This window comes from Episyrphus balteatus, chromosome 2, assembly GCF_945859705.1.
Source record: "Episyrphus balteatus chromosome 2, idEpiBalt1.1, whole genome shotgun sequence".
NCBI lineage: Eukaryota > Metazoa > Arthropoda > Insecta > Diptera > Syrphidae > Episyrphus > Episyrphus balteatus.
Genome location: NC_079135.1, coordinates 13,300,973 through 13,313,906, shown reverse-complemented (window position 1 = coordinate 13,313,906; position 12,934 = coordinate 13,300,973). Strand labels below are relative to the sequence as shown.

Below are 12,934 nucleotides of genomic sequence, written 5' to 3'. Positions count from 1 at the left end.
GGTAAGTTGTAAGGGGCGCAGCGTATTATTTGAGACTTTTTCGTGAATTATTCGTAGTTTTGCATATACTTTGGGTCATTGCTAATAAACTATCAAGCTTTTTCCAAAACATCGTTTTATATTTAAATGCTAATAACTCTTATTTTTATTTTATAGTGAAAAAACTCCTTAACTCATCCACCAAAATACCAAAAAACAAGACTTTATGAAAAAACTCACTTTTATCGCTTCTAACCTTAAAACGGGCTGCATGACAAAACTGCCAGACTTTCGCCCGGAAGACCTCTGAATTTTGATAGCTGACAATAGCACCTTTAATTTGACACCAATATTGTCTTTTAACTCTATGAGATGCACGATGCACTTTACCACGCCAATCGTGCCAGGATGCGAACGGGAAGACCTGTGGTTTTCGTAACTACTAATAGCCCTCTTTCACTTCCCATTTGAAATTTTCTTTAGCTCGATGAGTTGAGCGTTTCTGCAGTGGCCGCCCGGACTATTTTATGAGTGTCTTAGTTTTAGTTCAGATAGTCTTAGAACCAGATAAGCTGTTATCGTGAGTTTTTCGAACTTTTTTTTGGCTTTTATATTCTAAAAAAAATTCATTGATTTATTATAAAAAGTTTTGTACCAACAGAGCTGTGCTTATGGGTTTTTCCCCAACACACAGTTATCACAGGTTTTTCTTCTTCTTTCTTTAATTCGGCACTGTTATGATATCGATGTCCAGGGGATCAAAACTCTCCCACGTATCTACTTTATACTAGTTATCCGAGAGTGACGTCCATCAGGTTGAGCTCAGAATTCGGCGGCAGGCCTCCCAGTTCCATTTCTTAGGTCAACTAAATGTTGGTGTTTTTGCATTTGTTTGTAACAGGAGTTTTTAGAAAAAAGTATGTAGAAAAAAGTTTACAAGCCCCAAATAAAAATTGGGTACAGGGCCCCCAAAGGGCTAGCTAAGCCACTGGCTTTGAGAAATAACGGTAAACCTAAGAGAACAGTAGGCTTCATGGATTTTTCTGATAATAATACAAAATAATAAAAATTGAAAACAAAATTAGATTTTCGAAGAAAAATGAAGTTCTCGAGAAAAATGAAATTTTTGAAAAAATTAATTTTTGAAGCAAAATAAAATTTTAGGAGAAAAATGAAATTTTGGAAGAAAAATGAAATTTTGGAAGAAAATAAAATTTTTGAAAAAAAAAAAAAAATAAATACAAATTTTGACAACGAAAATAAAATTTTTGAAAAAAAGTAAATCAAATTTTTGAAATAAATAAAATTTTCGAAGAAAAATTAAAAATTAAGTTCGTTAAGCAAAATTAAATCAATTAAATCAAATTTCGGAAGAAAGTCTAAATTTTTTGAAGAAAAAATTAAATTTTGAAAGTTTAGCAAAATGAAGTTTTTGAATAAAAAAAATAGGTTTTTGAAGAAAAATTTAATTTTTTAAGAAAAAATCAATTTTTTGAAAAACAAAATTAAAATTTTTTGAAAAAAAATTAGATTTCTGAAGAACATTTGAATTTTTCAAGAAAAAATTAAATTTTGAAGAACAAAATTTTTGAGGCAAAATAGGATTTTTTGAGAAAAATTAAATTTTTGTAGAAAACTTATATTTTTTTTTAATTTGGCCTAGATAGGAACTGAAACCATAGAAATGGTTAGGTACAATCTTAATGGAGAATGCGCAAAGAAAAGATAACAAAAAAAAATTAAAATGCGAGAACACTTTCATTAATAAAATAACACGTTTATTTAAATCTATATTTACAGTTTGTGCATTTATTTTTTATATATTTTAAATAACTTAAAATCTAAACTTCACTGCCATCTGCGTCTCTCTCTTCATCGTCATCATCATCATCATCATCGGAAATATTTATGACAAATATCCTTTGAAATAATTTCAAAGCTTCACGCAATGTAGTTTGCATGGTTTCTGGCATAGTGAAGAAGTAAACAATAGCATAAACTACTTGCATACCTCCCAAAGCACAAGCATAGTTAGAAATTGAATTATTTGATACCATCAAACAGATGATTACTTGCAAAACATTTTCAGCAATAACAGAAGCCAATATGAAATATGGCTTCACAGATACGGAGTAAGCTTCACTTAAATAGCAAGTACTGCTGGGGGCCATAATACCCGATAGCAACTGATAGACCAACAATAAAAATACTGCTGGTTGGATGTAAGCATAAGGCGTATTCCAGAAGCTCGAAGCAAGCCATCCGACTATGAAAAGACTAACACCACCAAAAAGTAGTGCCAGAGCACTTGGTATTCTACGTCCCAAGGTGTCCAAGAAAAATAACGAAAACGTTACTCCAATTAATCGAAATAATATGTAGACGTAGGGACTCATTGGAATTCCATTTCTCGAACTTAACGAAGTGGCCAATAGGAATGTGAATGTAAGAGGGAAAGATATCGACATTGAAACCATGCACCGAAACAGAGTAACCTTAATCATTGGTATCCAACCTTTGGAAATATTCTTCGATTCCCTGTTCATATCTTCTTGCAACAAAGCTTTGTGTTCATTTAATAAAGCGTATGTCTCATGAGTTACAATATTTGGCCTCTGAAGTTGGCGTAAGGCATCAACGGCTGCTTCATCTTCATATTCCTTACGCAAAAGTTGTACAGGTGATTCGATTGTTAAAGTAAATGTAAAGATTAAGGCCAGAACACCATAAATTAAGCCCAAACTTCCATGGACAAGATTGATTTTACGATCACCCCAATTATCCCAGTAAATCATTTTTACTAGAGCACCAGCAGCAAGACCGATTTGTTCAACACTCAGAACTAAACCTCTGAATCTTTTTACCGATTGTTCAGATCCAGCTAGAATTGCTGGGATCAGTGTCAAGCCAAATGCAATACCATCACAATATCGTGCTGAAGTAATTGTCGAGTTACTTTCTGAGGCAGTCATGTAGAAGATCGCACCTATGATGACAAAAACTGATGCGACAAGCTGAAAATGGAATAAAATACAAAATTAAATTTAGTTACGAAATTTGTGTTAAACTTCAAGAACTTACATTAAATATTCTTTTTGAGACTTTCTCTACCAATGATGTGGATATGCAAGATCCAATGATAACAGCAATAAACCAAGAAACTTGGTTATGTGTTCTGTAGTTGTTTTGTGATCCAAAACCAATACTCGATACTAAATTCATTCCACCCGAAGCGAAGATTAATGTTGCTGAAAATAGAAAAAAAAAAATACCATGAATGTTAAGATAAGCTAAACTAAAAACAACATTTTCTCGGTTTAATTAAATAAAATTTAACAGTTCTTAAAAAATTGGAAAAAAGGTTTTGGCTAGTTCGAAGGTTCCTTTTTTGAGCTTAAGTTCTCCCGAGTTCAAAAGCCTTTCTTTGTGTTGACCATTAAAGCAACATTTTCACTTTTTCAAAAACATTTACTATCTCTTTAATAGACTTAAAAAATTAACCACTGGTCAAGGTATTTCAAGTAGATATATTTATTGTTAATCAGGGTGTGCTCCAAGGGTCAGTTAAGGGACCACTCCTTTTCTCGCTATTTCTTATCGATCTTCCAGATATTGTTCATAGCTATCACATTCACATGTATGCAGATAATGTTTCGCTTTATATTGTTAGAGAATTAGGATTGATGGATGTTTACATTGTCCGGGTAAACGAAGATCTTATGAATATTTAAAAGTCTTCACTTAAAATTAATTACTACCAAACCCATCAAAAACTCTTAGTATGATTTGTTCGAAAACAGAATGTAAAATGTAAAAGTTTGGAAATAATAGAAAGTTACGCTTTTTTTGCAACCAAATAAAGGTTATTATAAAATTTATCAGGCTTGGCTTGGCTTGCAACACGACCTTTTTTTAGATTGGGAAGCTTGATATGTAGCTATTTGATTCTTTTCAAAATTCATTGAATTAGAAGGAGACATAACTTCGACGCAAATGATTTCGAAAACACTCAAGTCTCTATTACATAATGACTCAAGAGTCAAGAGTCAAGACTCGTGTTTTTCGAGTGCGAACGTATGGAATTTCGAAGAAATTCATGACATTGATTCAGAGTGTAATAATTACCTTTTTGAATCACATTTTCGTTTATTATGCAAAGCACATTTATTACAATTGTAGGTATAGCCTAGCGTACAAATCACAATTAATTGGCATTTCATTTCAAATTATACATAGTTGACTAGTTGATTAGTCTAGTCATAATAATTTCAATTTTAAATGAAGTGTTACCGTTAAACAAATTTGAATTAATTTTGTCATTAGCTTAATTGATTTTTAACTGTGACTAAGATCACTTGCATATTCATTGGCACATATTTGCAGCTGAGAATAATAAGATCGTTCGTCGAAAGAGTTCAATTTTTCCATTTTTATACAAAGAGCATGATTTTTTAAGTGTATTTAAATACTGTACGTACATAATGTACGATATTTCATACAATTTATCAATTTATGAGCAAAAAATTGATCGACCAACCATTATGTGATGTGCATGGCTAAGTATCTAACCTAAATAAGTCAGCCCTTACATCCTAAGGTTTTTGGTTGGTAGTGAAGGACAAAGTTTGTAATAATCAAAAAAAAAAAATCGTCAAGGAAAATAATCGTAGAAAATGTACATTTCGACTTATTAGATTTTTGAAATCTGTGACAGAAAGTTAGAAAGTGAAGCCACTGAAATAATGACCTTTAACCCAGAGCCGGTTTTAGGAGGGGGGGGCAGCCTGGGCCTTCGCCCAGGGGTGCAAGAATTGAGGGGCGCCGCAGGTGCCCCGAACTTTTACAAAAGTTATATAAATAACGAAGTCTTTCCAATCGATGTTTTATTTTTTTTTACATTCACAAAGGCGCCCCAATTTGTTTCTATTTTACATTTTCAACGGCGCTCGTATTGTTTGTCCTAAACTTTTTGAAGAATGAAGGCGCCCCCCCAATTTTGGGTTAATTTATTTGGCTTCCGGAAGGACAATGGTGTCCAAAATCTTCGTTCATCTTTGAAGAACAAGGCGCCCCAATTTCTTTTGAAAGACTAAAGCAATCCTAATATTCCTCCTACCAATTTAATTTTTACAAAGGTGCCCCTATAGTAATGAATAAGGAAAGAGAAGGGAGACGGACAGAATCCCGAAATTAAAAATCCAGAAAGCCCAAAATCCAGAAAACCCTAAATTCCGAAAACCCAAAAACACAAAATCCCGAAAACCCACAATCCCAAAATCCCGAAAACCCAAAATCCAGAAATGCCAAAATTCACAGCTTCTCCATTTCTCATAAAAACTACGTTTGTGTGTGAGAATAAAAAAATAGGTCTGTTCGTTGTTCCCCCCTCCAGGGCACTCTAACTCATTTCAATTAACTGTGAAAAAATCAGAATTTCTCGGGTTTTCATTTTACATCGAACACCTCAGAGCTTTAGTTTCATCAGCGAACATCTAAAACACAGAGGAAATAACTCTGGTTGAAAAAGGAGCTACAAAAAACGCTTGACAACGAATTCGGAGCGACCCAGAGTGCCCTAGAGCTCACAACGAACAAACCTTATACTTATAAAGGTATGTTGTTTTCGATTGGCCGTCCGGAAGCGCCTGGAATCATTAAGAAGCGTGCTGCAAGTTTTTTATTCTCCTAGTGAAAAAAACAAAACACAATATTTGATTTTTCACCAATACAGATATTAAATTTTAGAATTGGGTGGAAGCGATTCAAAGTTTTTTATTGTATTCAGAATGAGTGAATCATTGAGTGATTCCAATCGAAAACGACATTAATGTACCTAGTTGAAAAAGTTTTTGAAAAAATATTGTTCAAATAAGACCAACTGTACCTAATCTTTAAATGTGTTTAAACAAAAAAGTCAGAGATAAAGGTAGTCTTGTCAATTTAGCCTAAATGACATGAATAATTAATTTTTTTTTTAAGTTAACCTTTTTAAGTTAATACACTGCACATTTTTAATAAATGCATTAACAAGTATATGAGAGGTAAGACATAATCTGCTATTGCTTTTTTTCGTGATTTAAAAAAATTGTTTTTAGATGAATTTTTTTTTAGAGGCGCCACTTGCAATCTTGCCCAGGGGCGCACGGTTGTCCAAAATGACTTATCTCGTTGCAAAAATCATAACTTTTGAACGGATTGAGTTAGCGGTACAATTTTTTTTTTTATTTGAAGGACATTTCTAGGGCTGTTATACCAATGAATTTCAATAAAATTATTTCACAGGGTGTTTCGGAATCATCGGCCAAAAACAGATTTTCTTTAAAAAAAAAGTTTAAATTAAAATTGGTATGCCATTTTGTAGAAATCACTAATCCACATTTAAAAACAAAATTTCAAAAAAATACAATGTCCCGTTTTCGAAAATTTTATTTTTCAAAAAAAAATTTCAAAATTTTTTTAAAAATCCAAAAATTATTTTTTTTGAAATTTTATTTTTGGCTTATATTTGAGTTATATAAGTGCTTCTTCACAAAAAGTTTCGTTGAAATCGAATAAGCCGTTTTGGAGAATATCGGATTTGAAAAAAAAACGGTTTTATGGCAGGTACCGTAAAAAATCCATTCGGTTCCATTCATTAAGCCGAATAGGGTATGTGTACCAATCAATTGTTGATTCAAAATAAAAATATTTAGCTGCGCATGCTTGCGCACTGCCGAGATTTTGTACTTTGAAAAAAAATGAAGGCAGAAGGAACAAATTTTCTTTAAAAAAAATGTTTAAATTAAAATTGGTATGCCATTTTGTAGAAATCACTTATCCACATCTAAAAACAAAATTTCAAAAAAATACAATGTCCCGTTTTCGAAAATTTTATTTTTCAAAAAAAAATTTCAAAATTTTTTTAAAAATCCAAAAATTATTTTTTTTGAAATTTTATTTTTGGCTTATATTTGAGTTATATAAGTGCTTCTTCAAAAAAAGTTTCGTTGAAATCGAATAAGCCGTTTCGGAGAATATCGGATTTAAAAAAAACCGTTCTATGGCAGGTACCGTTAATAATGATTTTCCAAAAAAATTTTTTTCATTAGAAGATAGACCTTGTTTTCAAACTTACATTTGAATTTTTTAAACAAAATCGTTGGAGCCGTTTTTGAGCAATTACAGCTTTACTGAAATTGGTGTATGACAAGTACCGTTATTTTTGGCCCAAAAAAATTAATTCCAAAAACACCTCTGGAGGGTCTCCAAAAAATGCTACATACCAAATTTGAAGTCAATCGGTCCATCCGTTTAGGATGTAGATCCTTATACAGACAGACAGACAGACGGACTTCCGGGACCAACTTTTTTGGCATTCTCTATAATCGTAATATCATGGAAAAGTGTAATCTGAACTTTTTTTAGATGTGAATTAGTGATTTCTACAAAATGGCATACCAATTTTAATTTAAATATTTTTTTTTTTAAGAAAATCGGTTTTCGGCCGATGATTCCTAAACACCCTGTAAAACAATTTTCTTGAAATTCATTGGTGTAACAGCCCTGGAAATTTCCTTCAAATTAAAAAAAAAACTGTACCGCTACCTCAATCCGTTCAAAAGTTATGATTTTTGCAACGAGATAAGTCATTTTGGACAACAGTGGGGCGCCGGCAGTGCTTAAACCGGCACTGCTTTAACTTTTTATATATCGACTTCCAAAAGCAAAAAGAGACTAGCAGTATTATATGCATTACGATTTGAGACCCAACTGGAAAATTTGGTATATTTTCAATTTTTTAGACCCAATGTGCAGACTCATTTTTTAACGCATGACGGAGCTATTTGATTCAATTGGAATCAACTAAAGAGGGGTGACGATGCGGTGTTTGGGGAACATGCAGGTCTTTTTTCCCCTAGAGTCACTGCACTGCACGAGTGGTTAAATATTATCAGCAGATTGACGAAGCGTCACGACACTTGTGTATGATTTGTAGAATCAAATGGAGTAAAAAACCGGATGTGTGTACGGGGTCTTAAGGTTTGCACCCCTTTTAGTTTGAGTTCTTTTTCAGATTTAACTGTAAACATTTCAGAAACAAAAATTATAATAAACAAAACAGCAATAAATAAAAGGAGGGATTAGAGCTGAAGTGCGAACCAAGTCACACAAAATGAATTCGGAGATATAACGAGTTAAAGTAGGTAAAAACGTTTGCATTGAATGTTATGGTGAATATTTTTTTCGAACAAATAAAAATTTGAATCGAAAGACTTTTGGATCAAACTAATGAAAGACTTAGAGTCAAACCTTGCGCAGATTTTGGCACTAGATTTGGTCCATATCAGCTGTAAAACCTACAAATAAATTGTGTAAGAACACACAACTAATTTCAAGTTTTGGAAAAATATGCTCAAACGTTTTAAACATTAAAAATCGGTATTTTTATGCATGTCTCGAAAACCTAGGGTGATACACAATTTTGATTACAAACACTTTCGGAACAGTAGGTATGATTATGATTTAGTTTAAAGATGGTAAAAAAACAATTTTTTATAGTAAATACAATATTTCACACAAAAATTGTGTTATACATATATTTTTCTAATTTGAGTTATATACATATGTGCAATTTGCCTGACCCAAATTTGGGTAATTGAAATAAATGTCCAGTTTTATAAATTCATTAAAACAAACGAACAACTAAAACTTTTGTACTTTATTTAAACATATTTCCGTTTTTTTCAGTTAAAAACACCTAAAATTTAATAAAAATCATAAAAAAAAATAATTATAACAATTTGTTTGGAGTATTCAAAATAGATTTTTGCCGAACCTTAGACCTACCTGATATGCACAAAAAATTATATAACAATCGTTTCAAAAAAATTTGTTGGCCCACTCTAATGGTTTTGCAATTTTGGCTGTAGCTAAATATAGATACAGACGGACTGACAGACAGATTTAAGTAAACAAATGCATTTATAATTTACTTAGTTTTTTTTTTTTTTAGTTTATTTGCCCTTTTTTGATTTATTTATTTTATTTTTCAATGGTTTTTGTTTTAATTTATTGATTTATTAATCATTCGGAAACTAAAAAAAAATTATGATAAGTATATGATTTGATAATCTGATCATTTTCAAAGCTGAATCATAAAAATAAAAAAAAATTAGACCACCCTAACCATTGTGTGTGAAAAATAGATTTTGGCCGAATACACTGGTCAACAAGGTTTTTGCCACAAGAACCAAAATATACTTTTCTAGTAATTTTTGGGGTGCTGAATCCGAATCTGAAGACAGAAAAGTTTGATTGGCCTTCGTTTTTGAAATATTACCGTTAGAAAATGCCAAAAAACGTAATTTTGGCTGTTTTCGAGGTTATGTTTTTATGTGGAGTAATTCATTGTGAATTAATTTGTAACGGTGCCTATAAGAGCTAGTTTTATTCTTTCAAAAAATGTTTAAATATTTCCGATATCTCTTTTATTGCCCGAGATATTTAAAATTTAAGTAGCGGTCTTTGAATCAGAAACAACACTGGCCAACCAAATTAAACTTTTTTTGTCACAAGAATCAAAATATACTTTTCTAAAGGTTTTTGGGTTGCTGAACTCGAATCCATAGTCAGAAAAATTCTATTAGCCTTCGGTCTTGAAATATTACCGTTATAAAATGCAAAAAACGGATTTTTTTTATAACGGTTATATTTCAAGAACGGAGGCCAATAGAATTTTTCGGATTGCGGATTTGAGTTCAGCAACTCGAAAACCTTCAGAAAAATATATTTTGGTTCTTGTGACAAAAATTCTGTGACCAGTGACTTATACTTTAGATTAGGTTTAGTTTCTCTTTGGCTTATTAAATGAAACTTAAGATATCTTGAGCAATAAAAGAGATATCGGGAAAATTTAAACAGTTTTTGAAAGAAGAATGTATGTTGTTATAATAACCGTTACAAATTTGTTTATAATGAATTACCCCACATCAAAACAGAATCTCGAAAACAGCCAAAATTACGTTTTTTAGCATTTTATAACGGTAATATTTAAAAAACGTATAGTATGACCTTTTTAACCTTCCCTGGATTTCCAAAAATAATTCAAGACCAAAATGAGGAAAATCTGTCAAGCCGTTCTCGAGTTTTAGCGAGACTAACGAACAGCATTTAATTTTTATATACAATAGATATAATTAATATATTATAGGTATAATATCATATAAAACTTTCATATTTTATTTATTTATTTATATACATTCTGAGCAAATGCCATATTATTTTTTCAAATGAAACTTATCTTTCAATTTTGTAATTTTTATATTTTAATAAATTATAGATTATACTCTATCATGACTAAGAAATTGGAAAACCCCAATAGAATTCTGAATTGTATTACAATCCATACTTGATTAAAAATATATCCAATATCTATGAATTTTTCTTGACGCATTAATTTATTACTGGCGGCATTTTTACAAGATAAAATTATTTGAACTTAGTGTCATCTTTTCAAATTAATGATCAGATCATTGTTCTACTTTTTTTCACAATATCAGACTACCCATACAATTTTAAGCTATGAAGGTTAATTTATAAATAATTATTCTATAGCCTCATATTTACTGTAGGCTTGAGTAGTTGACGAATATTAAGAAAAACGAAAATTTATAATTTTTCTTTTTTTTTTTCAATAACCTGAAATTGAATAAAATTGCATCAAATGACAAAAAAAATCATAGGTGATAAGAAAAATTAACAAATTAGCTTGTAATTCAATAGATACTTTTATATGTATATCTCATCTAGCATTCTGATCATACACACAACAAGATCCTCAAATGAACAAAAACTTGCGCCAAAACATAAATTCACCTTAAATCTAAATAAAATCATAGCGTCTCGTTTAAAGTAAATTCTTTAGATCTTTTATGATCAAAGCACGTAAAAAAAAAATATTATGTCTCATCATTTCTGAGAAAAACAAAACACAAAAAAAAAACTAAAAAACTTAAAATGTAAAAATATGTGTCAGTAAGGAGAAAAGCTTGGGTTTGTCTTTATATTAACAAAAGATTCAAGCTATTTGTTATTCTCATTAATTCCGACGAATTTACATATACCTACGTAATAAAAATACATACATAAATCATGTTTTTATTAGTGTTGGATTTTTTTTTTTTTTTTAATTTTTACCTGCAGCTAATGAATGTGATTGAGGATTATTCCTACGTGCATCCTCACACCAGCCAAGGCGTCGACGAGACGCACTTTGTCTTCGTCTTTGTCCATAAACTGCTTCATATCCTGCCTGAGGTGGTTTCGCTTTAAATTCTAATTTCGATTCAGGAAGTTTTTCTATTACTTTGTCTACTACATCAATTGCTGACTCTTTCGTCTGACTCATGTTAATGTTAAATGTTTAACTTTTGTTTGAGACTACTTGATTGAGATTCACTTGTTATAAATAATAATTTAATATGCAACATATGCAATAGTATCACAATTTCGACTATTTACAATTTATTTTGAATAAACATTTTGAGATTCGAGGGAAAATTTAAGTTATATAAAAATTAACAAACAACAAACAAGAAAAGAGCTAAAGAGCAACAACTTCCAATTTAGAACCTTTCGAAGTAAATGAATGAGACACACTACTCCATACCTTACAAAAAAGATCTTATTGATACTCAATCCAACTCGAATACCAGTGTTGCTACTTAACTAGAATTAGATATCTATACCTAATGATCTTTTAGAAGAATCAAACCTATTTAAGCGGTCGAAGGTGAAATCAAACCTTTTTTGACGTTGAAGCATAGAATTTTATTGTTTTGCTTTTATTTTGGGCGCCATTTGATACAAAGTAATTGTTGTTGTTTTTCTCACGTTGGGCGCCATTTAAAACAAAATTAGTATGATTCTTGTTGTTTTTCTCACGTTGGGCGCCATTTGATACAAAGTAAGTAAGACTCTTCTTGTTTTTTTTTTTTCTCAAGTTGGGCACCATTTTAAACAAAGTTTAAAAGTTGTTTTCTGACGTTGGGTGCCATTTAATAAAAATTAAGTAAGACATTTTGTTTTTTTCACGTTGGGCGTCATTTAAAATAAAGTTAATAAGACTGTTATTATTTTAAACGTTGGGCACCATTTAATGCAAAGTAAATAAGGCTCTTGGTCTTTTTTCTATTGTTGGGCGCCATTTGATACAGAGGTTGCTTTGTACTAGATCGGGATCATGTAAAATTAATTAAGGTATAATAAATAGTTTCTTCATTTAAAATAAAGTGGCATCACTTTTTTCTCTTAAAAATATCTGAATACATTTGAATTCATTAATTTATGAAGACAACAACTTTCCCCAATCCCCTCCCCACATTTTTTTTTTTGTGTAAAATTTAACCAATAGGCCATACCAATATTATTGCCGGGCAAGAAACCAACACATAGTAGTGTAGTGGCGTGGCAATGTGTATTTAGGGTATGCAATGCACACTGAACTGCATATTGAGTTGTTTGTTCTTGGCGAGAGAACAGACAAATTGTGTGTTGTTTACAAAAAACGCATCTATGACATCATTATAAGCAAAATGTATCTTAATAATGAACACCAACACCAAAAGGCCAGATGATTCATTTAGGAATTTGAGTTGAGTATCAAAGTTATGGGAAAAATGTAAAGTTATAATTTTAGATGAACTTTATAAAAACGCCAACACTGGGAATTAAAGTTAGGTAGGAGAAATTAATTATTGCCTTTTAATGTGAAATACAAACGAGAGATATTAAATACCTTTACTTTAACGATGAATATCTACTCATAATTTTTGTATGACGTCGTATGTCGATAAAAGAATTTGTAGGTAAATAAAGTTTCAAGCCAAACTTTAAAAGAGGTGTGTCTGTGTAGCGTTATTTTAGTACATAAGGTGGTCAGTCTTGTATCCAAAGCAAGAAGCGAGATGTAAATGGT

At 31.1% G+C, this 12,934-nt stretch overlaps 1 protein-coding gene across 1 annotated transcript; it reads right to left on the bottom strand.

Moving 5' to 3' along the window:
- Window positions 1-1,735: 1,735 nt before the first annotated feature.
- Window positions 1,736-11,555, bottom strand: LOC129910635 (uncharacterized). Its single transcript, XM_055988080.1, has 3 exons — window positions 11,155-11,555; window positions 3,061-3,227; window positions 1,736-2,993 (listed from the first exon to the last, which is right to left on the bottom strand). Exons 1-3 carry the CDS (start codon window positions 11,363-11,365, stop codon window positions 1,821-1,823), a joined length of 1,551 nt encoding a protein of 516 aa, XP_055844055.1. The 5' UTR covers window positions 11,366-11,555; the 3' UTR covers window positions 1,736-1,820.
- Between the last annotated feature and the right edge of the window lie 1,379 nt (window positions 11,556-12,934).

What these genes read in the sequence shown, in the direction of transcription:
- LOC129910635 (XM_055988080.1), bottom strand. Translation starts at nt 11,365, where the DNA reads ATGAGTCAGACGAAAGAGTCAGCAATTGATGTAGTAGACAAAGTAATA. An exon ending in ATCACATTCATTAGCTGCAG is followed by an intron (nt 3,228 to 11,154) that starts GTAAAAATTAAA and finishes TTCTATTTTCAG; the next exon opens with CAACATTAATCTTCGCTTCG. An exon ending in TCTCAAAAAGAATATTTAAT is followed by an intron (nt 2,994 to 3,060) that starts GTAAGTTCTTGA and finishes TTCCATTTTCAG; the next exon opens with CTTGTCGCATCAGTTTTTGT.